This window comes from Dermacentor albipictus, chromosome 2 (genome assembly GCF_038994185.2).
Source record: "Dermacentor albipictus isolate Rhodes 1998 colony chromosome 2, USDA_Dalb.pri_finalv2, whole genome shotgun sequence".
Classification (NCBI taxonomy): domain Eukaryota; kingdom Metazoa; phylum Arthropoda; class Arachnida; order Ixodida; family Ixodidae; genus Dermacentor; species Dermacentor albipictus.
In genome coordinates this window covers 43,570,863-43,597,852 of record NC_091822.1, presented here as the reverse complement: position 1 = coordinate 43,597,852, position 26,990 = coordinate 43,570,863, and the positions used below count along the sequence as shown (strand labels likewise).

General features: G+C 46.8%; 1 protein-coding gene across 2 annotated transcripts in view; it reads left to right on the top strand.

The window, feature by feature from the left end:
* gry (trafficking protein particle complex subunit 11 gry) overlaps positions 1–22,738 on the top strand; it is a 158,247-nt gene extending 135,509 nt beyond the window's left edge. Inside the window, exons 27-31 of one of the 2 annotated variants that reach the window (XR_010567779.2) lie at positions 1,924–2,029; positions 8,192–8,408; positions 17,384–17,560; positions 19,450–19,546; positions 22,581–22,738. Coding sequence is in view for 1 of the 2 variants with exons in the window: in XM_065445339.2 (XP_065301411.2) it covers positions 1,924–2,029; positions 8,192–8,408; positions 17,384–17,560; positions 22,581–22,628 (548 nt within the window). In the remaining variant the exon portion in view is untranslated. The remainder of the gene's footprint in view (positions 1–1,923; positions 2,030–8,191; positions 8,409–17,383; positions 17,561–19,449; positions 19,547–22,580) is intronic. The other variant, XM_065445339.2, reaches the window with a different exon arrangement.
* The last annotated feature ends 4,252 nt before the right edge of the window (positions 22,739–26,990 follow it).

Here is a 26,990-nt window from a genome sequence, read left to right as displayed (position 1 = left end):
CTTGCGTGGCGCGCCGCGCAGAAGTGAATGCACAAATCTTTAGCATTGCCACGCATAGCCGCACAACCAGGCAGGCGCAAGAAAGAAAGGTCAGTGGAGAAGTACGATAGCAGGCTGCTGCTTTTGCGCAGGTGCACAGTTATGAGCGGCATTGAGAAAGATCAGTGTCACTCGACAATGTATTCGACACGGGGATGTGGGAGGTATGAGCTGCTGTTGTTTACAAGCGCTGAATCCCGTGGAAAGCAATGTACTCGGCACGCAACAGTTGGGTATTGTTTGGTTTCGGAGACGAATTTAGTTCATCATATCCATCGGCCGACTGGCCGCTAACTGACCGCTATGATCCCCAAAAAGTTCATTTTTTATTATAGCATGGTTTAAGACAACATGTACACGAATAAATATTTATTGCACGGAATAGTTTCAAAACGAGTGTTGATAATAAATGTAATACAACACAAACTAGAAGCTATTTGCTTTGGCAGGCATGTGGAGAGGTTTGGAACCTTTTGGATTCGCTGGCGGTGCTTTGTGTAGGAAGAGAATTAGAGAAGAGGGGAAGTTGGAATGGGTGAATGGCACTACCTTGAAACATAGCTAGGGACCTTGTTTTGTGCTAATGAGCAGCACCCCCTTGGTCACAACTGCATAACTAAAGGATGAATATTGAGAATCCAATTAATAGCAACTGTAGGCATCACAGATATTAATAACAAATAGCTCTCCACTAGAGTGCAAGACAGGTGTTGTCTGTAGGTTCCACATTGACCTGGTAAGCTGGTGTGAAAAGTGCAAGTCATGCATGCATTGTGTTGTGACAAGTCATTATCCCAGTGAAAACGTCATCATTCTTCAGCTTTCTTTTTTTTCGCATGTTGTGCCCCTGAGGCTGAATAATGGCCGTTTCCTAGAATGCCTGTTCCCATTACTAGATTGAGTTGACATGAAATCCTTTGGCCAAACTTGCTGCTATATCTACTACACATTACAGCAGAAATGTTAATCTTACTCTTTGCGATGCTGGGAGTGTGCAAGTTTTCATTTTTGAATCTTGATTGTATGCTAATCAACAAAATAATTCTATGAAAGATCTAAATTTGAGGAATGTGAATTGCGGATAATCTGAACTGCTGTATACAGTCCACACCCGCTACAACAGATGTGCAGATTCGACGACTTCGGAGTCGGTCGACTCGTGGTCAGCCTGCAGCCACTTGTGTTGCTGCTCCGTCCTTCTTGCATGGCACTTGGCAACTCAATCATGAGAAGAACCTGGTACTTCCATAGCGTGCACACAACCCATGGCAACTGCCAGAGGAGGTCAACCCAGTGCGCTTCATGTGGCCACAGCATCCAATCTGATTTTGATGGCAGTTTTTTCTGAAAAAAAAAAAGTTATAAGACGCGCCTACAAAAAATTTATTAAAAAAACCCTGACTTATACACTAGAAAATATAGTAATACAGACCAATTTATTGTGGTCTTTAGTGTCCTTTTAAAACAGGATGTTGTTCTCATTTTCTGCACTTGGAGGTCAGTGGCAGTTAGCTGTAGGTAATTAAAATTTTAGTTAGCTGTGTGTTCTGCAGCCTTGCCTGATCCCCAACCTGACCTCACTTGTGAGCTCCTTACATGCTATCTGCTCTTCTCAATAATCTGTTGGGATGAAATAAAAACCAGCTAAGCCAAACCTAACATACTGCCAGGTTATACTTCATTCTATTAAGCCACTTATGTGTGGTGCACGAACAAAATGAACACACCACACAGACAGAGGTATAAAACATGTCGAGGCCTCTTTCAGTATCCACATTGTGTGGAAAAAAAAGAAAGATTTTAGTATCTTTAGAATTCTGCAAAGTTTGTGTAGAAGTGTGGTATTGTTGCTGCACCTAACATTGCTGCTCCTTTTTGTTGCAGTGAAGCTGAACAGTGGTGAAGTGGTCCGAGACCTATTGTGCCTGGTGGCTCCCAACCCTGTGGATGCACTCACTTGCCTCGGACAGTACACCCTGCAGTGGAAGAGGTGGGCTGCTCGATTAACACTCTCGTCGTCGGTTGTCATCCTGCTGTAGCACTTCTATTTAATATACACGCTGGAGACCCTCAGGTCCGAGCGTTGCAAGTTACAAAACAGAAACGCACAGTGCCATGTATGTCTTTGTGTGTTCTTGTCTTCCGCACTGTGCTCGTTTTGCTGAGGACACAAGAAAGGCAGCATGATGAGGGGATATGAGAAATTCCGCAAGTGCGCTTCCCTGCACATCTCGCTTGGCCCACACAAGATGGCAGACGTTGTCTTAGAAGCAAAAATAAAGCAAGTGCGCATGAGCTAGTGCCACTATCCATGCCCCTATCTCTTCCTTCCCACATTCTCGCTGTTTGCAAGCCTACCCTCGACTCATTAGTGCCATGAGCGGGACGTCAACCCTCTTGTGCAGGGCAATCTAGTAGTGTGGAAAAGGCTTCTTCCAGTATTACCCCTTAGAACGTGTAAGTGTCTTTTGGCTAAGTTTTTCCAATCTGGAGGGGGTGTGTAGTCTTCCACATCATTCTACTGTATCACAAAGAAAAAAAGAAAAGGAGAACCAAATCATATACAATTCTATTGCCCTGTGCTTCCTGTGGATTCTGTAGCCACTGCAACAATGACAGGTGGGTCAGTTCGTGCACGTTTGTATTGGAAAATTGGAGGTGGAAAATCACATGGACCGACAAATTGAAGCGAATACAGTCAATGACCGATTTTCGGACCCTCTAGGGAACGTAAAAAAAACATCCGAAAATTCAGGCAGTCCGAAAAAATGAATGCATGCAAAAAAACGCACCTTTTTTCTCGGATCTAGAGGTAAAGGGCGAAGTACCACGCTTCCAAAACCCTGCCCAAAGCATCAATGAACGTGCTGTAAAAAGAGGCATTCAAAAACTCTGTATGCAGCTGACTGCCAGTTTATTATGTACATGTGCATCGTCGGGCAGCCAGTGTTATTGCTGCAGTGGCTTAAAGAACTTGTTGATTGTTGTTTGGACGGCGTTCCGGTTGCATGCGATCATATTCGTCTCGATCTGAGCAAGGTCATGTCAGCACTGTACACTGATGAAAGAGTCAACAGGGCTCTCGTCAACTCGGCACTTGTAGGCGGCGCAGGCATTGGCTCCTCATTTTCAACATCGGAGTCTTCTGAATCTCCCACAACCTGACGGACTATTCCCTCGTCAGTCAGTTCTGCGCAGAAGTTGAGCTCGTTGTCAGCGGCGTCAACAAACTGTTCAATAGTTATTCCTGTGGGTACGGTGCTGCTTTCCGCGCTTCGATGCTATCAGCGAGGACGACGAAGACGAAGTGGGGGCCATCGAAGGCAAGCGAAATCCTCAAGTTGCGAACAGAGGAGTCCGCTGACGAGCGTCGAAGCACCTAGGCCTAGCATCGCAGAGCAGACTTGACACAACCACACACCACGCTAGCCAAAACGTGGCTTGCGCAAACAAATGAAATAGCGCCGCTTCGGAAACTCCGCCGGAGGCGGAACTGTGGCTAATTGTGGTGATGAACATAGCTAGCGTGGCCAGACGAAATCAGTGTGTGACGGTTAGATTCGGCTAGTTGTGGTTCAAAGCGGTGATATGCTTCAGCTGCAAGTCGATTTCCTTCGCAAGGGCGCTGTGCGAGGAGCCAAAGGACCTTCCGTTACGTCAAAAAGTCGGGAAAATTGGACAGCGGGGGGTTCGAGCGTCTGAAACTTCAGATGTCCTTATACATTGATTCTATGGGGCTCGTGGCGGTGCCGCGGAGACGTCCAAAATATCAGGCATGTCCGAAAATTTGGGCGTCTGAAAATTCACTCGTTGACTTTAGGATGTTTTTATGCCTTTTCTGCTTCCTTCTGTTTGTCCGTGCTGTTTCATGCTTTTAATTTCCTAGTATGATCAAGGAAAGCGTAGTAAGCAAACGTATGGTATTTGGTGTACTCCAGTTTTTTCAGAGAATATTTCTGCCTTTTGATAGAACCTTAAGATGACAAAATAATAGGTTTGCTCAAAGAAGAGCATCTCAGAGAATATGGTGTTCAAATGCCGGATATTCGATTAAGAAAGCATTACGACTACAGTGGCACACCAGGTGACCAGCATCACCACAAGCAAAACATATTGGATGATCAAGTGAGGTTCTCCACTGCAGAGAGTACGCTCTAAGTCGCTGCTGGAAGGCTGGAAAATGCAACCGTCCTTGCAGCAGCATACATGGCAGCGAGAAAGACAGCAGTCGAGGTCGAGCAACTGTTTCTGCGTACATGAGAGGCACAGTCACTGATGGTGGATCATGGGCTTTGGGGTGGCTTGCAAGACTTGCTTGGATGAGATCTCATGAGAGATCTATTGGATGATGTTGCAGAGCGTAAGTGTGAGTGAGGGTGATGGCGGCAGCATGCAAGAGACCAAAAACAGCGGACAGGCGAACTCTGCACAAGCAAACTCCTGGTTCTTAAAAAGCAGAGGGGTGCAGTCATCTGCGATGATGAGGCTTGGTAGGGTATCATCTGGAGCAGGAGAATGTCTGGTTTGGAGGTATTGCCTGTCTAACTCATTGCAACTTTGACAAAGGTCAATCACTTCGATGATGGTGTGAGAACTCTGCGATAGCAACATTTGGAATACATTGTCTTCATTACATTTCATGATAGGTTTGATTTTGTGCTCTTCGGCCATTGATGCATTCACACGTTTGCAAAGGTCGACAATCTCTTTTATGTAACTTGTAAAATTTTCACCAACCTGCTCGGATCTTGTGCACGAGCAGTGCTTTGCGTGAAGCTTTCGTACTGCTGGGTGACTGAAAACTTGGGTGAAGCTGGTCTTAAAGATATCCCATGTGGTAAGGTCGGCTTCATGGTTAAGGAACCAGAGCAACGTCCAATAGGTGGAATATCGCATTCTTCAGCTTGGTATTGTCATCCCGTTTAATATGGGCACTCACTCACTTTAGGAGAAGATCCAATCTTCAACGTCTTTGTCAGCTGTGCCGCTGAGGATAGAGGGATCTCACTGATGCAAGGCACCGGCACATAACAGAGTGGGCGAGGCCAATGGAGGAATGGCACTTGCGTTGTCAGTCATGTCACCCTTTGAGGGTCAATGACGTAGATATACGGCGCCGCGAACGAAGTCCAAAATGGTCGATGCCATATATTTACGGCGCCGTCTGTGTGTGCAAAAAGCGTGCCAATTTCCTAACTTTTTATTTTTGGTCATGTGCTGCCGCTATGTGGGAATACTGGGAATTTTTTTCGCGCACCTCTCTCTCTCGGTTTTCGTTGTATGGTTGGTTTTCGAGCCAGTTCGCTCCCGCGCGTCTGTACACTACTGCTCATGCATTGGCACGTGCGCGAGTGGTTGGCAGTTTGGGTTCTGTTCCGTGGGCAGTTTCGGTTTCCTGCACTTGGAAAACTGGTGGTTATCTCATTACTAATCGCTCAAAGGGTGACCGCTTGTTTCTCACTGGTTTAGTGGGGTGCACATAGGAAGGATGCCGCTGTGCATGCGTTTCGTTTTGTTTTCTTTTTTTGAGACTCGTGAAAACTAATTGCCTCTGGTTGGTGCTAAGATGAAGATTAGTCGAAATTTGTCACACGTTTTGCTTTTTTGACGGGCACACAACCACACAGTTTTCTTGAGTGCACGCACCTACGCAGTTCGATTATCCTATGGATGTACAGATTAGTGTAAGAGCAGGAACATTTGAGTCTTGGGAAATATTCTCGTGTGCGCATTTTCAAAGCCTTGAAATATAACAATGCATGAAATTTTCAATGCTTATAAGTTTATTTTTTTATTATTGTTGTTATTCATGAATGAAGAGTACATATATACCAACACAAAATATTTTTTTTGTCACCTTACGGTCACCCTAGAAAAATAACGGTAATTTTTTTTCGAAATAACTCCCTCAGAATTGGAATCTGCAATAAAAAAAATCGACCCTGGGCAGTCACGTATGGCGAAAAAATCGACCCTCAAAGTGTTAAAATGGACCCGTGTACAAAAGATTTTCAGATGTAATGGAGCATATTTCAACTTTAGTTTGCTCTACCTATTTTATTAATGCAGTGAAGTTTGCTTTGAACAGACTGCGGTACAACAGAGTGTTGTCTACAGCGGACGAAATTAGCGACAATTTTTGTCAAAATCGTGTGTATAAAAGAGACTTTTGCCATGTCGTCATGGGCTGACATCTGACTTGGGAGGGTCAGCCGACAATCACGGCCCAGCATCGCACGCGCGCGAGGAAGGAAGGGTTGGGCGGAAATGTGCCGTCTTTTCCGCACGCGTGGGAGAGAGGGGTTCTGCTCCGGCAGCTGCTGCTTACAACCTGACCGTGCGGGTGCCAATATTGAAAGCAATCTGCGATATGGGCAAAGTGCACCCAGTTCTGGTAGCTTCGTATGCGCTGTGCTTTCGACGTTTAGTTTGCATTGAAGCCAGAGACAGCATGAAGGTCAATTCGCTGGCTGCTGCTGCTACCGCGCTTCCTTACTCGGAAAGTTTTCACAGCAATTTTCCACGGTCATCGAGTAAGATGTGTTTATGCTTACCAGTGTGCGTGTGACACCGTGCTTGTTAATTTAGTAAGTGAATGTTTATAACTCTATACGGCCGATAAAACTACTATCCTTACTTCGCATAGCTGTCTACTAATTTACTATTGCAATTGATGCTTCCCCTCTTGGGTGAAACTGGGACTTTTTGTTTGTTTTTTTACTTTGGACGTTCATGACTCACTCTTTGCAATAATGTTGTTACACATTGCGACCAAAGTTTCGGAAGTGAGGCATTTAGAATATTACGTACTTCGGATAAAACAATTTTTTGTCGGATGATCAGGATTCATGGTACCGAGAGTTGACTGTATTGCATTTTGTTGTTTGTTTTATTTGGTTGTTGCAGTATGAAACAAGGGAAACAATAAAAAAAATTTTACGTTCACTTTGGGCAACAGTGGTGCTCCAGATTCAGAAGGCAGAACTGAAAGCACTATCAAACTGGTCTAGACTACTTGGTGCTCTAATACATGCAGAAGCTCTGCCTTCATAGCTTCGCCTGCATTGTCACAGAAAGTTGTCCGTGAATACAGTAGAACCTTGTTCATACATATTGAGGAAAAATGCGAGAAAGAACTTACTAAACAGGAAAGCACACTATTCAAAGTCGTTAAAAAATTTTGCAGACTTAGTTGACGTCTACGTAATGCAAAGTGCTGCATGAATCGTTGCAGCACAAGACGTGGACTCGCCCCAACTTGGTGGGGGCTCAGCTTTCTGAGATGCGCATTGTTGTTTTCGTGGCTTCAGCAAAGCTTATGTTTGTGTTCTTTGAATTCAACCTCAGTCAGCAGCTTTTTTGAGCGAGGCTTTTTGACGGAAAATTTTGATGAGCCCACCTAGCGCGAGTTGTTGAGGCACGAGGCACCGATGCAATGGAGCTTGTGGCGCCTGAGCAACCATTGTTGTTCAATCGCACATTGTCATTTTCCTTTGCGAAACCAAAATGAAAAGGAGCTTGTGGGTGACGCCAGAATACAATGTCTGTGATGCCGCCTGAGTGAAACATGGCACCCACTTTGCGCTTCCTGCAGCATGCAATGGCAGTGCATTTGGGTTATTGCCTGGTAAAGGCGTGCAGTATGCTTCGCACATGCTGTGGAAGAGATAGGTGAATATGCTTATTGTAACAGGGTTGGTGGCAATAGGTGTGAATGAGGCATGCAATGACCGGGGAAGAGATTTGCTGATACAGGAATAGGAAACTGAGTGCACGCCCGCATTCTCGCGTGAGACAGGCGGGTGAGGGCTGCAGGGAAGCTGTTGCAGCGGGCCAGTTCTGTTCTCAATCACACACGTGCCTTGCGCGTTTTCTTGTTTACATGGGATCTAGCGGCCAGAAAACGTATTACAGGATCGCAGTTTGGCAATGTAGTGAACATTGCTGCCAAAAGATTGTGTTTTCCGGGAATGTATGACACTGTAAAAAGAAGTGTAACTGTACTTGGGTCATTTCTTTCTGTTCTCGATCATGAACGTTGGTGCCGGGAAATTGTACGTAATGAGATCGTACGAATGAGATTCTATTGTATGGTGAACCACGGGTCAGAGGAGGACTCTCATGGCATTTTGCCGGCGGCTTGTCCTTGCAGGGAAGGCGCTCCTGCAATGGCAACCCACACGGTGTCGCTCCCAGCAGTGCCAGTGCAAGCATGCCCACTCCTGCTGGAGCTGGTGGCGCCTGCGCATGGCCGGGTGCGCACCCCACTGACCGTCAGCTACTTGCTGCATAACCGCACCCTGCTCGTGCAGGATGTCGAGCTGGTTATGGACTCCAGCGATGCCTTCATGTACTCCGGCAACAAACTGGTGAGAGTGGGCTTGTGTGGCCATCTGGTTTGATTGGTAGATTGCTTGCTGAGGCTTAAGAGAGATTAGGTAGTAGCTGTAGTTTAACTATTAACTAAAAGGACTGTTGCTGGTCAAGTTAGTGCAGTTTACTGTACATTCTTTTTAATGGCGATAAAACAGACATCGCATGTGGCTGTTTCGTGTTTGTCATGCTCTCTGTGTTGTTTCTATTTTCACACCATTAAAAAGGATACACTGCAGTGTATACCGCTTATAACACAAGTCACCGGAGTCGCAAATATTTGCAGTATAAGCAGTACTGCATTATAACCAAAACAACAATTTTCAACATCTGAAACATGTGCAAAACACATAGACTGCACAGGTGCGCACATTTGACAATAAAAGAGTATGACTGGGAGTTTTCTATCCTTTTAAAGTAGTAAACATTGAAAGCTTAATGTTGAGGACCAGCATTACAGATGCATTAGATACAGACCAGCATTACATTACAGAATTATTACGGGTAGCTTTCGCTTGCAGTGGACAATAAATAATGCAGAAAAAATGCCAGAGAGGTAAGTACAGTAGAACCTCCTCAATTCAAACACCAAAAGGACCAAAAATTTATTGAATGAAACAGAGTTCTAACTAAGGAGAGCCGCCCGAATATAGCACCCAATCAATTGTGAGGTACAGCTTGCAAATCCAGAACCGTTCCTGGATCGCATTTAAAAAGGTCTTATATTTCCTCCATCAGCACACGCTTACATGTACCGAGGAAAGCTCAGGTTCGTTATATAGAGTCCAAGTGTGATAACATATTGCACCATTTCCTCTCACTGTGAGGCAAAGCATGCGAGGGTGAGCCGAGAAGGACGGTGGCTTGATGCGTGCTGTCCTCCTGTGTGTCCAATGTTGGAGTCATATGGCCAAGCCTGTGCTGGGTGGAGAGAGACAGGCGAGCGCATATCTTTACACTGCTGCGCTTGGCTGCGCATGGCTGTTCACATGTGCATACATGGGCCACATGGCTTATCATACTGGAGGCACAGTTGATCCCGGATGTATACGGCACTCGGATATACAGTCGAACACGGATATATCGAACCCACATACTATCGAATTATTGTGTGTATCGAACTCATAAATTATCCCCTTGAAAATTCAGTGTTAAAGTATCGAAATTCGTACGTTTATATCGAACGATATTTTTACCCGCCATTGGATATATAGAACACCGCGCGATCTCGGCACTCGCTGCACCCGCGAGCTCCGCACCTCCCCCGAAAGGCTCGGAAAATGTGAGAGCAAGAGGGAGGGAGGCTCGGTCTGTACTCCCGCTGCGCACGCTCTCCGACTTGCGGAACTGCTTTTTTTTTCCTCTCTCCCAATGTCTCTCATCCTTCCCCCGCGTAGCCAGGAACGAGGCGCTGGCAGCCTCCTTCTTTTGCCTTTTTTTTTTCTTGTTGCTTTTTCACGAGTTTTGCTCAGCCAACCACAGCTCGTGCCTTTCGTACGTCGCTGTCGCCCTCGGAGGTGGCCATCGCGAGCGCTTTGTTGGTGGAGGCTGCGCACGTGAATTCTTGTGTTTTGTGCGCGTTCTTGTGTTTCATGTTCATTATTGTTTTGCGTGCGTCTCACGACACGTGTGACTGGATCGTGGTGAGTTGACGCTGAAGCAATGGCCGCAGCAAGCACAAGCAGCGTCAAGAAGCGCAAGAACCTGGACGTTGCAACAAAGCTGAAAGCCATTCAGCGTGTTGAGGCAGGCGAGAAAAGTGCGACGGTGGCAGACTTCGGGATTCCTCGGAGCACTCTAAGCACCTTGTTAAAAAACAAGGCCCACATAAAGTCGAAAGTGGCGGAGCAACGAACGTTGGGAGCTTGTCGTGTACTTTGGGAGATGATGGGGTTCTCCTCCCGTGCTCTTGGGACAAAGGAACGACAACACAGTAGTGCAAACAATCACAAGGGCATTTATTGCACCTTTCATAGATCAGTGCCTGCTAGCTGAGTTGCTATCCACAAAACATGCCGATGGGCGCGCGACAAATCTAGAAGTCCGACTCACCGTGACCGGAAGCGAGCGAATATGTTCGCCCCATGCTGGATCCCAACGCCTGGTCGTTCGCGTGTATAGTCACGCGAATCGTGGCGCGTTCGAAGGCGGCCACGCGAGACGGTCTCGCCGAAGCATCGGTCGGCGCGCGGCACGGCACATCCCTCTTCCCGAACCCAAATAGAGCAAGCGCTTTCCTTTCGGCGCCCAGGTAACCTCGCCTGTCGGTGGCGTTATTAGCAGCGCAACACTCGCGCCATCTCTCGCACTGCGCTTCAACCACATCGACCGCGTGGGCGTCACGCAGGCCACGCGGCGAAGCGGGAGTACAGGAGACGTGCTATGCGGGAAAAACATCGGGGGACGCGCGAGAGTCGCGCATCCCCACAGTATGTGCTCCTGCCCACGAGAAAGTTGAAAAGGCCCTCTATGCATGGTTTTTAGAGGTGCGGGCTAAGAACATTCCGGTGGATGGCCCAATGCTAATGGCTAAAGCTAAATGGTTTGCCGCTGCACTCGGTGATGACAGCTTCGCCGACAACACAGGGTGGCTGCAGAGGTTTAAGAACCGCCATAACATAGTTGGCAAAACCATTTCTGGGGAAAGCGGAGCCGTCATCAGCCAGGATATCCAGCAGTGGATTTCGAAAGAATGGCCGGAAATTTGCGCGAAGTTTTCACCCGCGGAAATCTTCAACGCCGACGAGACCGGGTTGTTTTGGCAGAAGCTGCCCAGCAAGACGCTCAACGTCCGGGGCAGCACATGTCACTGGGGCAAGATGAGCAAAGTCCACGTGAGCGTTCTGCTCGCTGCAAACATGGATGGCTCTCAAAAGCTCCAGCCCTTTGTGATCGGCAAAGCAAGGGCACCGCACTGCTTCGAAAACTGTAAGCAGCTCCTTGTTTGCTACGCCTTCAGTAAGAAGGCGTGAATGACGCGTCAGCTGTTCACAGAATGGCTGCAAGCATGGGACGCCGAATTGGGCAAGTCGGGGCATCACGCTTGCCTTCTCGTCGCGATAACTGCTCGGCCTATCACACCACCTGCGATCTCGAAAACATCGCGTTCAAGTACCTGCCGGCGAACACGACAGCGAAGTTGCAGCCTCTCGACCAGGGCATCATTAAGTCGTTCAAAGTCGGCTACAGGAGGCGACTCATTGATAGGCTTTTGGTGAACCTCCACATGGGCAACGAGCTTAAGGTTGACCTGCTGGGGGCCATTCAAATGATGACGGGCACCTGGAGAGACGTGAAGCAGGATACCGTGGCCAACTGCTTCCGGAAGGCAGGCCTCGTGACAGCCAAACTTCCCGAAACCTGCGAAGACGGCGACGGCGATAATGAGTGCATGGACGACGCGTTTCGCGAGTTGTCGTCCCTTTTCCCGGCTGCCATTCCAGCCGAAGTGTCTGCTGACGATTTTGTGAACATTGACAGCAATGTTCAGGCTGTTGCGAGCCTCGCCGACGAGGACATTGTAGCTGCAGTCGCAGGGACCCAGGCCGACAGCTCGAGTGGCGACGAAGATCGTCTGGACGGCGGGGCGGCTACACGCTCGTACTCCGCCACTGAAACGGCGGCCGCGTTCAGCTTGATTCGCCGTTGTTGCGGCGACATGGAAGGAACCGGGCTTTCGCACCTGAACAGCCTCGATAAGATCGAGGTTGGCGTCTTTAATTTCATTTGCAAGGTGAAAAAGCAGACCAACATAAGCGATTTTTTTTCACGCAAATAAAGCATTACGTTGTGTCGTGTGTGCGGAAATAGTTGTCATTCTTGAATGCGCCGATCGGTAGGTCATTGTCCACCACAGGTAAAGTCTCTGGGCCTGTATTTTTTATATCGAACTTTTAATATATCGAATTAATTCATGATCCCCTTCGAGTTCGATATATCCGTGTTAGACTGTATCCTGGATATATCAAATTAAAAATTATTCTCTGTATCGAATAGCCATAACATCTCCTTGGAAATCCCACTACGTTGTGCTGCACTACATGTATACTTATACTTCGATATAACCAACTCAGTAAAATTGGTAATTTGCTTTGCTATATCGAAATTTCGTTATATTGAAATTTGTCCTTTTATGCAAAGAAGTACAGTCACCAATTGATTTTTCCTACATGGAAGGAGCCCTAATATCTTCTTAATTATCTGGCAATCGCAAAAAGCAAACTTTAATGAAAAAAAAGTTCATTTTGTTGAATTTCAGAGTCGGCGATGAAAGATACGGTTTCATTCCGTGTTGATATCTCCACATCGGTGGTACGAAGTGAAGCCAGCAACACTTTTGCATCCACTGTACCCCCACAGCTGATAGTGTCACCCACAGGGGGACTCTGCTACAGTAAAAGTTCGCTAATTCACAACTTGTTAATTTGAAATTTCAGATAATTCAAAGTAGCTGCCGCAGTCCCTCCAACAATGTATTGAAAGCAATATGTACTGCACCCCACTAATTCACACTGAAATCCGCACTGCCACCGCTAATTTGAAACCCGCACCATCGTAGATGGGGAGAGTGCTAGTGTGCGGGAGCACATTGGCGACGATCGTCGCCGTGCAGCTTTGCTCTTTCCATCTGCGGCCATCTGTTGCAGGTCGATTCCCTCTATCAAGACCTTCAAGGTAAAAACGCGAACGTGGCGCTGCGCTTTTTATGTATCTATTTTTTAATTGCAAGAGCAACTATATGGACACTCCAAGCGCATTTCTGTTGTCAGTGTCACCGTTGCCGCGAGCCCTACGCTGTAGGTGCGAGTGAAAGTGTGCGAGGGGAGCCGACGATCGCAGCTCAATATCACCCACACGAAAAAGACAAACACGAAGAGGAAGTGCGCTGACTTCTCTCGCAGGTTGGGCACCCAACGTGGCGAAGCGCCGGGGGGGTTCCCTTCTTCGGCTGCAACTGTGCATGGACTCTGCGTTGGGAGCAGAGTCTAGTGTCTAGTTGCGTCGGCGGCTCGTAGCTTTGTGCGTGCTGTGTGTTCTCGGCGCTCACTTTGCGTTGAAGCGATAGACAGCACAATTGTCACTTCGCTCGCTGTATTGCTGCGTTTTCTCACGCCAGCATTTTGACAGCGAGTGTCCATAGTAATTGGGTGGGATGTGTTCATGTTGGCTGTGCGCGCTGACACCATGCTTAGTATTTTAGTTAGCAAGCTAACGTTTACAAGTTGATACGGCCGATAAAAGTACTACAGTCGAAACCGGCGATAACGAAATCCTGCAACAACAAAATTCTCGCGACAACAAAACATTTTCGTATCCCCAGCGAATGGCCATAGAATTCAGTGCAATTTGTAGCTCCCGGCAACGAAATGTCGCTGTACTGCAATCCCACATCAACGAAATTCGCCGGAATGCAACTCCGCATAATACCTACTTGCGTAAGGCTAGCAGGCTCCCAAATGTGCTCAAATGTGATTGTTTTGCACTAATATTGCTTAAAATACCTCCACATTACACTTATGTGGACACCGCCATTTTTGTTCACAAAAACAACCAAGCACGGAGAGTGATCAGTGTACTGGAAACACGGCATGGCCGCCATCTTGTTTGTTGATCACCCGTTTGAAGCGGCAGGCATGTTGCTACCGACATGTGATGACAGTTTTTGCACGCCTATTAGGTGAGATCATAGATCAGTGTACGAAACGCGCATTCAATTTGCGTTTCCCATGGCTGATGACTTAGTGAGGCCTAGGCCAATCGCGTGAGGCGAAACTGAATGCAAACTGAATGTGCGTTTCGAACAACAATTGCCAGTCGCGGCAGTGCACTGAGTAATGTGCACCTCAGCGAGAAAAATGCAGCAATAACAAGGAAATCCACAGCCCACCGACAGGGAGTTGTTTATGGCACTTGAGATGGTGGTTGCAGCATATGGAGTGTCGCACGTTGGGTCATGATCGAGCGATCATCCGGGAATATGCGTACCTTGCTTCAAGAAAGCTGGTTTTGGTGCCACCCGACAGGCATCGCCTGCGGATTCGGCGCCGGATGTAGGTTTATGCAAAAGGGCCGTTATCTTGATCATTTGCCTTCGGGTACACGAGATACGATCACTTTTGCGCTCAGCACCAGACGTGTCGGCACCTACGAGCAACAGCGTGTGCTGGAGAAATGCTGCCACATGTGCTGTTGCTCTGCATCCGGTGCTGAGTTACGCAAAATCTCCCAAAGGTTATCGCATCTCCGAAAGCAATTGACCGAGAATACTGTGCCATGGCAGTACTGCCACCGCTGGTCGACGCATGCAGCACACTTTGTACTGTCGGCAATGCAGTTCTGTATCCTCGAGCGAAGCTTGCCGGAGTAGGCCAAGGGAATTTTGACAGTAAATTTGTGTTCTGCGATGCATTACCTATCTGTGCTGTCTTTTTTCTTAACAACGAAATTTACGATCACTTTTGCGCTCGGCACCAGACGCGTCGGCGCCTACGAGCAACAGCGTGTGCTGGAGAAATGCTGCCACATGTGCTGTTGCTCTGCATCCGGTGCCGAGTTACGCAACATCTCCCAAAGGTGATCGCATCTCCGAAAGCAATTGACCGAGAATACTGTGCCATGGCAGTACTGCCACCACTGGTCGACGCATGCAGCACACTTTGTACTGTCGGCAATGCAGTTCTATATCCTCGAGCAAAGCTTGCCGGAGTAGGCTAAGGGAATTTTGACAGTAAATTTTTGTTCTGTGATGCATTACCTATCTGTGCTGTCTTTTTTCTCAACAACGAAATTCTCGCAATAGCGATTTTTTTTTCCTTCCCCACCAATTTCATTATTGCGAAGTTCACCCGTATCCTTACATCAAACAGTTGTATGCTAATTTATCGCAATCGATGCTTTGCCTTTTGGATGCAACTGCAACATTTTTCTTTTTTTCATGTCACATCTTGGAGGCTATGCTCTTTATCTACAAGGTGTTCTGCCGAGAAGCGTCTATAACATGCCGACTGTGACGTTTATTGGCGCTCGCTATTACTCAAAGTGGCTATTACTCACTGGGATACGTGTCTGGATGCCACCTATGCATATAGTGGAACTCTGCAGGGTGCAGCCGGTGCATCCACCACATTTCCATTAGAATAGCAATATCTGGATTATGTACCAGTAAAAGTCCCTTTAACTCTCAGTAGCCTTGTTTACAATGTTCCTACAGTTAACGCTGAGAATTATAAGCAAGCGACGCTTTGGACTGCATTGTCAATTTCGTTTTTTTGTATTGAGATGATAATGAAAACCCTTTTGCTCATCCCATCCATACACGACACCATCAATGCTTAACTTATCACACAGTAGCTTAACTTTCACTCTGTTTGCTTTTTCCTCCGAGGTGCTTTTCCATAACTGTTTGTGTATTTCATGCACCTTTTTGGAAAAGTCTGACACAGAATATCTACTGCCTTTTAGTTTTCTACTGGCATTCAGTATGGATGCTATGTCGTGGTAGTCCAAGAATTTTAAAGTAACGGGACACATTTTATTTTCTATCTTTCGACCTAGTCCATGTATCCTTTCGATACTAGCAATGTTTACACGCAGTATCCTGCTAAATTCTTCTGTCACAACCCTTCAAGCACCTTGGTCATCTGATATCAGACTCGTCTATGCTGAAAACGATCAAGTTCTTCCTCTTTCCCCAGTTTTCGATGTCGTCAACCTTTTTGACGATGGAAGTTAGTTGTTTGTTGAATATATATACTGGGGTCTCAGTGTCATTAACCTTGCTGTCCAGCACAGCCACAGTTGATAATAGCTTCTGAAAGAGCTCGATTCTACTTGTTAGAACAGAAATCTTTTGTTCCATGTTTACTTGAGATGTCTTGATCTCTTCAATAGTAGACTGCGGTTTGCCCAGGCCATGCAGTAATTTATGCAGCATTTCTGTTTCGGTTGGCTCGGTGTTTTCCTCGATATCGCCACAGAGTAAGAGGTCGCCAGGCAAACAAGGCACGCAACTAAAAATACACTTGACACACAGTGGGCAGGGCAGCAGCAGCAAGCAATGGTCATCACTGCGAAAGCATTTAGAAGACGAATAGTTACTAACCTGTAGTGCAAAGCAGAATGAGTTTTTTAGCATCATGCCGGTTATGCTGCTGCAGTGCCCACTGCCGAAGAACTCTGATAATTGAATGATCGTGAGCTTGTTCACAACTGTCACTGTTCAGCACTTCCATCGCTTCATTGCTGCTCTCGTTGACGCCAACATCGAGAGTAGAGATGGCGCCACTTTAGATTCTGCGTGACAAAAATCAAGGAAGTTGCCTTGGACTGTGTTGCATTTTGACATGGGAGCAAATTCGACAGATGTGAAAAACCGTAAATACAGCTGTTACAATTTTGTGGCTTGGCTCAGCTTGTCCTGTGGTTTGTGCACCGTCGACAACTGCTGGATCGATTAAGCTTCACTAGTTTCAACCGGCATCATGGCTGGCGACCATGCAGGTGGTGTATCTAACAAAAATCACCTTTTCTGCTAGACTTCGTGGCTAAAGCACTGAATCGTGCAGGCGACAAGCTATAAGCTGTCTAAAATTTAAGCATCCCATAATAGATTAAGTCTACAGAGTCAGCGGCTGTGCCATAAGGTTGTCCAAATAACTAAGCATGTCTGAATTACTGGTTAGTGACAGTACTGTTTGGGCAGGATAGTTGAGCAGTTACACCTGTCAGTGCTGCTAAGTCCTTTGCATTACTGCCTCACTTTAAACTTGAAATGGTAACATACTTGAACTGCAGCAAAACAGAATATTGGGCACGTGGTATAGCTTGATCATATTAAGCTGTACTACAAGAAGACAGAGCACAAGAGAAGGAAACAAACGTGATCGCTACGCTTACAACTGAAAATACTTGCAACGTGGTGAAATTTTGTGTTCTCTCTGGACTTGTTTGTCCTTGGCTCCCGTGTGCGCAGCTGCACTTCCGCATCCTCCCACGAGAGTGCCAGACCTTGACGTACAACCTGTACCCCCTGCTGCCGGGATACGTGCCTCTGCCCCGTATGCACCTGGTGCTGGGGCCAGGCACCGCAGCTGCCTCCACCCTCGACAGCCTCCTTAACGAGATGCTGCCCTCACACATCTTCATCATGGTGAGTTGCACTGCCTAGGCTGACCTCATAATCTTACAGGCAGCTTTCATAGTGTACACAAGGCCTTGTCCTGCTGCTCCAAGAATTGCTCTTTCTTGTCTCGCATACTACAATCCCTCACCATTTACCCACGATTGAGCTGAAGCCCGCCACTGCATATGCAGTGAAGTAGGTAAAGATGATTGCTACTCTTCTTAAAGCTTATCCCTCTAGCGTCAGGCAGTGTTCGCCTGCTCAGATGGGACTGCATTCTCCTTTGCTGAACAAGCTATGGTAAAGTTGAACCTCATTGTAACAAAGTCACACTGAACACGAAAAAGCCTTCATTATGTCTGATGTTTGTTATAAGAATGTATTCCTTACATGCCGATATTGGTGAGGAAAATTTTTATTTACTTTGTTATATCTATATTCATTATATCGAGGTATCACTTTACTAAGCGATCATTTAATGCCAAACATTAAAATGCATCAATATTTATTTATTTATCTTGAATACCCTAAGGGCCCCTCAGACTTCTTCATTATGCTGCCAGTGAATATGCTACTGATATTGGAAAAAAAAGGTTAATTGTCAAGTAGCTTATATATTGCTATAGAATTCTAGGCTGCTGTTGCATTCTTGTAGTATTCTCGGAGTAGTATTTTTATTTTTCTCTTTTTATTTCTGGTAATTCTTAAGATTCATGTTGCATATGTTATTTGTATTTGAGCCACTATTAATGTGATTAGCATTCTTTGCCTACTTCAGCCATGTTGAGCCTATCTATTTATCTATCCAGCCTCTTGTGCCAGTCGAGTGGGCCCAAATTATCTACCTACTTGGGGCACTAGATATATGCTCATGCTTGGGATGCCATCATGGCTGTTCCATCGTCGTCATTCCAGCTTCATGATTTGACTTTCGTCATGCCGCCTAACTTCAATATCCAACTCTCATCATGCTGTTGGGGTCACACCATTGTTGTCATGCCGGCGTCGCCATACTGCCTTCATCTATCCATCGAAATCAGTCTTTCTTTGTCAGTCTATCATGATTATGTTGTTATCATTCAGTCATGATTATGATTGTAAAGCCATCAATGTCATTGTGTCATTCTCAGACGGTCACTATCATGCATTTGGGGTCATGCCATCATCGTCATTCAAGCTTAATCACCCGGTTGTCACGATACTCTTATCTTGATACCATGCTGGTCATTGGTTCTCTTGTCGTCATTCTGGCTTCAACATCCAAATCTCAGCATGCCATCGTCGTCACACTGTCGTGTTACCATCGTTGTCACATCAGTAACGTCATCCCACTGTCTTCATAGTGTCATCATCATAACTTCATCAATCAATTGACGTCATTTCTTGTTTGCCAGTCTATCATAATCATGCTGTCATCTTTCAATCCTGATTATGCCACTGTTGTCAAGCCATTGCCATCATTGCATTGTTATCAGACAGTCGCTGTCATACATACATTGTCATACTGTCATTATTATGCTGTCATAGTTGTGCTATCGTTCTCATTCCAGCTTAGCCGTAAGGTTGTCATCTTAACCATCATGGTCATACACTCGTCATCAACCTGTTGTCCTCATTTCGTCATCATGCTGTCATCGATATACCATCATCATTTAAGAATTGTCGATTAAGGCTTGCATTGGGGCTAGCTTGAATAACATAGAGTGCAGCTCTGTAGAGTCAAAACAGATTCACAACATAAAATGTCTGTGCTCGTGTTCATGTTGTGTGTCTGTCTTAGCTCGGCAGTGCTGTACTCAATTCAAGAATCGTCATATCATTGTCGTTATGCTGTCATCATCATATCACCTTTGTCATTCATTGACGTTATTCCTTCTTCATCATTCCATCCTTGTCACTGTGTCGGTGTCATACAGGCATCATCATGGCGCCATGCTCATGGGTGACCTTGGCAAGCAAGTGCCTTAGCGAAGTGGGATGATACCACAGTATGTCTCACACAGCCAAGGCAACGTAAGTGTTAGAATGACCACTACAGATATTAAATAACTGTGACTTCAGAAATATGATGTGTTGCTACATTGCTCATATGCTAATCGCATTATACCATTGACTGTCACTGTTAGATGAGTACTGCCATTATTTTTTTCTTTACTTTGTTTTTGTATTGGTATTGCACATCATTAAAGTATTAATGTACTTTTCAAAAACAATGTACAGCGCGAAGGACAAGGACTGCAAGAGGCGACATACACAGCGCTGACTTCCAACAATATTTTATTGCGTTGTGTGTGTGTGTGTGTGTGTGTGTGTGTGTGTGTGTGTGTGTGTGTGTGTATATATATATATATACACATACAGATATTACAGATTATATTAGATTAGATTATATTAGATTATTATTAATATTAGATTATATTACAGATAGAAATCGTAATGTTTTTTTCCAAGTGACCATGCTCGTAGTACAGCGACTTGCTGTTAGAACACCCCTTGTGACTGCCTTTCATTTTCTGCGCATGCTCCCTCTTTGTGTGTGTGTGTGTGTGTGTGTGTGTGTGTGTGTGTGTGTGTGTGTGTGTGTGTGTGTGTGTGTGTGTGTGTGTGTATACACACACACACAAGAGGGGGCATGCGCAGAAAATGAAAGGCAGTCACAAGGGGTGTTCTAACAGCAAGTCGCTGTACTAAGAGCATGGTCACTTGGAAAAAAAAAAAAAAACATTACGATTTCGATCTGTTTAGATATGTGACCTCACTAAGGGTCAGCGTGATAGAGGGGCTCTAACGCCCATACTACCAAGTTTTCTGATGAAATCAGCTTCCACAATTTCCCCAGGTGTCATACAGGCATGACACAGCTCACAGAGAGACACAGCTCACCTGGGAAATTTGCTTTTCTCCTGACGCTTTCGCCATACCCTCATCCTCTGCTTTTTGCCTCATGGTTCCGCTGTAACCTCCTCCTTGCACTCTCTTCGCTATCACCATCTTTCATCCACACTCTGCGTTCGCGCTTTTATCCTTTTGCTCTTCAGCGTCCTCGGTTACGAGGACGCCGATACCCACCGCAAAAACGGGTGCCTTAGAGCTGCACCCTAAAATGACGCCAGAAGGATCATCATCATCATCATCATCATCATCATCATCATCCTGGTTACGCCCACTGCAGGGCAAAGGCCTCTCCCATACTTCTCCAACTACCGCGGTCATGTACTAGTTGTGGCCATGTTGTCCCTGAAAACTTCTTAATCTCATGATCAAAAATAATGTACAGCGCAAAGGACAAGGACAGTGAAAGACGACATACACAGCGCTGACTTCCAACAATATTTTATTGCGTCGCCACATCGTGTTTATATATACAAGAAGAGGCATGCGCAGAAAATATACGACAGTCACAGGGGGTGTCCTAACAGCAAGTCATTGAACAAGAACATGGTCACCAAAAAATTAAGCAATACGATTACTATCTGTTTAGAAACGCGATTTCACCAGGGGTCAGCGCAATTGAGGGCGCACTAACGCACATACTGCCAAGTTTTCTGATGAAATCAGCTTCCACAATTTCCCTGGTGAGCTGTGAGCGGTGTCTCGCTAAAACTTGCGTATCTTCAAAGAATGGCACGCAGCCGCAGTCCCGGCAATGAATGCCCAAGTGGCCTTGCACAGTGTTGCGGACGTTGTTACAGTGCTCTCTTAGACGGTCGTTTAAGCACCTGCCCGTCTGTCCTACATATTTACTGCCGCAAGACAGGGAAATTGTGGAAGCTGATTTCATCAGAAAACTTGGCAGTATGTGCGTTAGTGCGCCCTCAATTGCGCTGACCCCCGGTGAAATCGCGTTTCTAAACAGATAGTAATTGTATTGCTTAATTTTTTGGTGACCATGTTCTTGTTCAATGACTTGCTGTTAGGACACCCCCTGTGACTGTCGTATATTTTCTGCGCATGCCTCTTCTTGTATATATAAACACGATGTGGCGACGCAATAAAATATTGTTGGAAGTCAGCGCTGTGTATGTCGTCTTTCACTGTCCTTGTCCTTTGCGCTGTACATTATTTTTGATCATGAATTACCAACTAGCCCAAGCAACCACCCTAGTTCTTAATCTCATCCGCCCACCTAACTTTCTGCCGCCTCCTGCTACGCTTCGCTTCCCTTGGAATTCAGTCTGTAACCCTTAATGACCATCGGTTATCTTCCCTCCTCATTAAATGCCCTGCCCATGCCCATTTCTTTTTCTTGATTTCAACTAAGATGTCATTAACTCGCGTTTGTTCTCTCACCCAATCTGCTCTTTTCTTATCCCTTAACGTTATACCCATCATTCTTCTTTCCATAGCTCATTGCGCAGTCCTCAATTTAAGTAGAACCCTTTTCGTAAGCCTCCAGGTTTCTGCCCCGTACGTGAGTACTGGTAAGACACAGCTGTTACACACTTACACCAGAAGCTTAGAAGGTAATAGGCCAGAAGGCTATCTGAAGCCAAAAAGACACAGCGTAGACAAATCCATGTACTACTTATTATTCCCACGCTGGTCGAAGCACTGTACCAGCTGCATGCATAGACAATAATCGCCTTTGATTTGTTATCCTGGGCTGCCCAAGACTATCTGCTGACTATCGTCTTATCGACTTAAAGCATTATTTTTCCAGGATGACAAATCGAAGAGGCCCATTAGCGCCAGATTTATTTCTACTTTAATTGTGCAAAACTATGCAAACACCAAGCCACATCTTTTGGTGTTTGGTACTATGCTGCTAAAGTTATAAAAAAAATCTCACAAGAGAAACAATGAACATACAATAATCGCTCATTGGCGTGCACTCAAGTACTGCGTGTATGTCATTATAACTCACCCATATTTTAAAAGGGGGAGGAGGCATTTTTAAAGGTAAGTACTGATGTCTAAATATCTGTGCAACTATGGCTCGCCACCTAACCTCTAGAGTAATATTGCTGCTTGGTACTATTGCTGTCAAATCTCCCCTGCGACTATTGGCACTCACAGCTTTTTTTTTGCTCTTTTTCTACTATTGCAGCCCCAGGCCAAGACCTTAACACCCTGCGAAGCCATGGGTATGAGCTAGTAAAGACTGGAAGATACATTATAGCTTAATTCCAGAAGCTTTGTACATATTATAATGCTGGAAAAAACACAATGAAAGTTTCTTAGGGAAATAAATTGCGTTTGAAAGATTTTGGTGCCGTTCTTTGTGTTCCATGCTTAAAGCTTTCAATATGTTGCATCCACAACTGTTGAAGTGTAAATTATTTGCACGACCAGAACACCACCCATCCGCCATTAGATTGGGCCCTTCAGGTAAGAAAAATAAAAATTACTACCTATGCTAAAAACCAACTTTTGAAACTCTTTACTACCTGGGATTATAGCTATAGAATTGCAATATTCAAATACTATGGCTCCGAACATGCGCCTCTTAGCAATAGAAAGGATGGAATGGACGAACACACCCTGCATTCAGAAATGCGAGATGCTGCAGTGCCAAAGACCTTCCTGAGAGCCGGAGGGTGAACACTGTAGCGTGATATTTCGAATGTTTTTCTGTGAAGCAGTTTGGTATATTATAGGAAATAGACACTAGTATTCGGAAGCAGACTGGTAGCTTGTCATCGTCCATTAAAACATTCCTAGTGGTGAAGAGGAGCGGTCTTGTGAAACCATTTCCAACTACGGGTGCCAGGATGGGAGCATGTGGCACTGATTACTTGTAAAAGACATGCGACAAAGGGGCGAACATCCGAATTTTAAAGAAGAGGCGGTTTCCATGTGCTCCAAGTGTGATGCTCATCTCTGCCCCACAAAAACAAGCTCATTTTTCAATTTCCATCAGCATTTGAGCCAGCAAGACTGAAATGAGAAGTTTTCTTAAAATAAAAAGCATTTCAGAAGAAAAAAAAAAACATGCATTCCCCAAGTATGTGCCCTCCTGCGTACATTTTTGGCATTTGCCGGGGATAGAGCAAATGACCAGTGTCCCAAAGTAGCGACATACCAAAGTAGCACTTGCTTGACCTTCTAAAAACATAGTGTGTCACGTTTGAGAACCTGAGATTTCTAAGCGCCACCGAGCTTATGCCGGATTGTGGGATATGTTTTTCTTGTACGCTACCCGGATGCCCATTGCCAGCGCAGTGGCGCCGCCTTTGGGACCGTCAGCGTTGAGAATGTTTGCATGCAAACGCACTTGCATCCGGCCTTGCTTGCGGGGATGGTTTATGCCAGTACAAGCGTTTTGCTGACTTAAATCTTCGATAAATCACTTCCATGGCACGGTGTAAGCCTGAAATAGTGAACAAGTGGTAACCGCACCATCAGCATAAACCTGTCAGTATAAAACCTCTAAAAAAAATATTCTTTTTCATGGGCTTTATCTCGTGCATCTTAACTCACTACGAGCGCTACTGTATATTGACTAATTGTATACCCTATATTTTTACACTTTGAGACACGACAAAAATCATGTCACTTGCTTCTACATACATTATATTGTTGTACTCAGCATTAAATTTTCACGCTCTTCCTTCCCTCGAACCTCTCCCACTACACTACTATGAACCACATTGCCCAGGTGAGCCCTAGTGGGTTAATTGCACAAGCCCATCTTTGCGGCCAACGATCATGCTCCACAGGCTTCGCACCTCCACTAACTTGATTTACAATCTACAAAACGCACGGAAGAGGAGGTTTCTGCACACTTGGTGCTACATAAGTTTTTTTTTTTCCAGGGCCTTTACGATCAGGAGCCAGCCAGCAGCGTCTAATGGTAGCTGATGTGTCCACACGTTCCCAGCAGCTATTGTTAGACGTCAGGCCCAGCAACTAGCGTTAGACGTCGCTGGCTGCCTCAGGAGCGCCCCTGAGGCTGCCGTTGCCGTGCTCTACTCAAGTGTGAAGCCGACTGTACATCCTCAACATGTCGCCGAGTGCGTGGTTGAACCGCTCCGAGGGACTGTTCATTTGCGGGTGATACGCAGTCTATTTCCGGTAAATGATCTTGCAGTCGCGAAGGAGGGTTTGTAATGTTTCTGACAAGGCTACGCAACCCCTATCGCTGAGTAGTTCTCGAAGAGCACTGTGAAGAAGGACGGAGTTGCGAAGAATAAACATCGCAACGTCGCATGCGGTCGCGGCGGGAAGAGCCGCGCTCTCAGCGTAGCGCATCAGGCGATCGATGCCAACAGTAATACAGCAGAGTCCACGTGCGCTGTATGGTCGAGCCGACACGGTCGACCAGCTGGGATACGGTAGCCGCCGTGTAGCGGCTGTAGTAGGCGAGGAGGGCGCTGTGGAGAGGTCTTGCTTTGTTAGTATGCGGTACATGATCGAACATACTGCTGTACAAACTGGTACATTCCACGCCAGTAATATCGTTTGTGGAGCCTTGTGAAGGTGTGTAGGACGCCAGCGCGGGCGCTTTGAAGGTCGGCAAGGCAGTACACGCAGATATCTGAGCGCATGGGACGAGGAATAGCCAGAAGCAATTTCCGACCGTCGGGCTTATAATTACGGCGGTATAGGGTGTTGCCTCTCACAGCAAAGTGGGGTGCTTGACGGCGTTGCGTCTGCATTTAAGGAATGACCGATAGAGCGGCAAGGTAGTCGAGCAGCAGGGCCAGGGATGGGTCTGTAGCGCACTACGCGTACTACGTGTCACAATGGCCCGGTCACAAAAGACGACACGCCCAGGATGCTACGGTGTGCAGCAGTGGAATCGGCGGAATCAGGCTTCCACCTCATTGAGCGGGCTTTGCTAAAAAATTGGCAGTGACTTAGCTCGCGGCTATGCCAGGATGTAGCGAAAGCTAAGACATAGCATGGTTAGCCTTGGTTAATCTTGATTGCAAGTCCAGGTTAGTCTAGTTGTCTAGCTATGTTGCGGCGTTTAGCCAGTCGTTCGGCGCGCTGTTCGTCTGTTACCTGGGCGATTCGTTTCCTCTTCATCTCGTTCCGATGTCAATTTCCAGGCCGCCTCCTGCTTATCAGAATTGTCTCCGTCCGTACTGCCGCCTCAACTGTGGTTGCGGCGCACGCGAGCTCCTGTTCAATCCTCCAACATGTTATCAGTCGTGCGACGCACCTGGCGAAGCGAGCGGAGGCGAGCGCAGCAACGGGGGACGCGGTGTGACGTCATACCAAACGGCGGCGGCGGAAAGGAGTGGCGTTGTGCAACGGCGAAACTGCTGGAAAAAAAATTTCAGAGTACCACAAAGGTCTGGATTTGACTGGCAACACTGAGCGGCCACCGCTGCACCATGCTCCAAGCCACGGAGGAAGGGAACTCGGGAGAGGCCCTGACGTCACTCTTTGTGAAGCTAAAGTGAAGCCGGAAGTTGGCGTTGCTCACGGCGTTGCTCTGCCTATCGGGCCAGCTCTCCTCTCTTGTTTACATTTCTCGCGAAACCACGTTGCGCTGCGCGCAACCGTGGTGCTCGGACGCGCGCGCTCCGCAGCAATACTAAACAATCGTTAGCACGTTAGCACGATTCCGCCAAAGAGGGCCATATTTCCCGCGGATATTCCTTCGTCCGTTGCCATTGCCGTGGTGCGGTACATTGCGTACAGCGTTGCATGCGCGTTCATTTCACAAACTTTAGTCCCTCGTGTCCCACCTGGCCACGGCAAAATCCGTTAGAGCACGGTCCAGCTAACGCAGCGCAACAAAACACGGAGACCAACGCGAACCTGCCTGCACAGCGCCTTTGCCACTGTACGAAACCTACGGAGCAACACGTGTGAGCACACAGAACCGAAACAAAGCTGCCATTGTGGCCCGAAAGGCGTGGCCGCCACGGTAAAGAAATAAAAATTCAGCAAAAAAGAGGAGAACCTACTACGTCATTTCCTCCACACTTTTCTCCTAGCGCGCGGAGGGGGCAGGGACCAGTGGCGGTGCTAAGTGACTCGCGACCGGCTCTCCAGGCACTCTCCGCTCACCATCGACGCGGAGTCACTGAGACCCTCCTGAGAGCAAAAATCTCGGCCCTCTCTGCAGTGGGGGTAGCCATCTCCTTCCACTGGCTGCCTTCCCACGTAGGGATCGCTGGAAACGAGGAGGCGGATGTCCTTGCTAAGGCCGCCCACCACCCGACCGTTCCACTCACCAGAGCAGTCGCAGCATCGGACTACTCCAGGCAGAGTCTCAAACAGCTGCTCACATCCAGCCATACGGATAGCAGGGTAGCTACCAAACGCGCCCCAAAACTCCACCCTGAGAACGGCCTCTCGCGACGGGACCGTTCCACACTCCTTCGTCTGCGCACGGACTCCGTGTGGACGGCAGCTAGGCTCCATGCCTAGGGACGCATCGCCTCGCCGGCCTGCAGAAGGTGCGGTGACGCCGAGACCCTCGAGCACCTACTCTGCACCTGTCCTGCATTAGCACAGGAGCGCGCTCCAGTCACTGCCACCTACCGACGGTATGGACTCC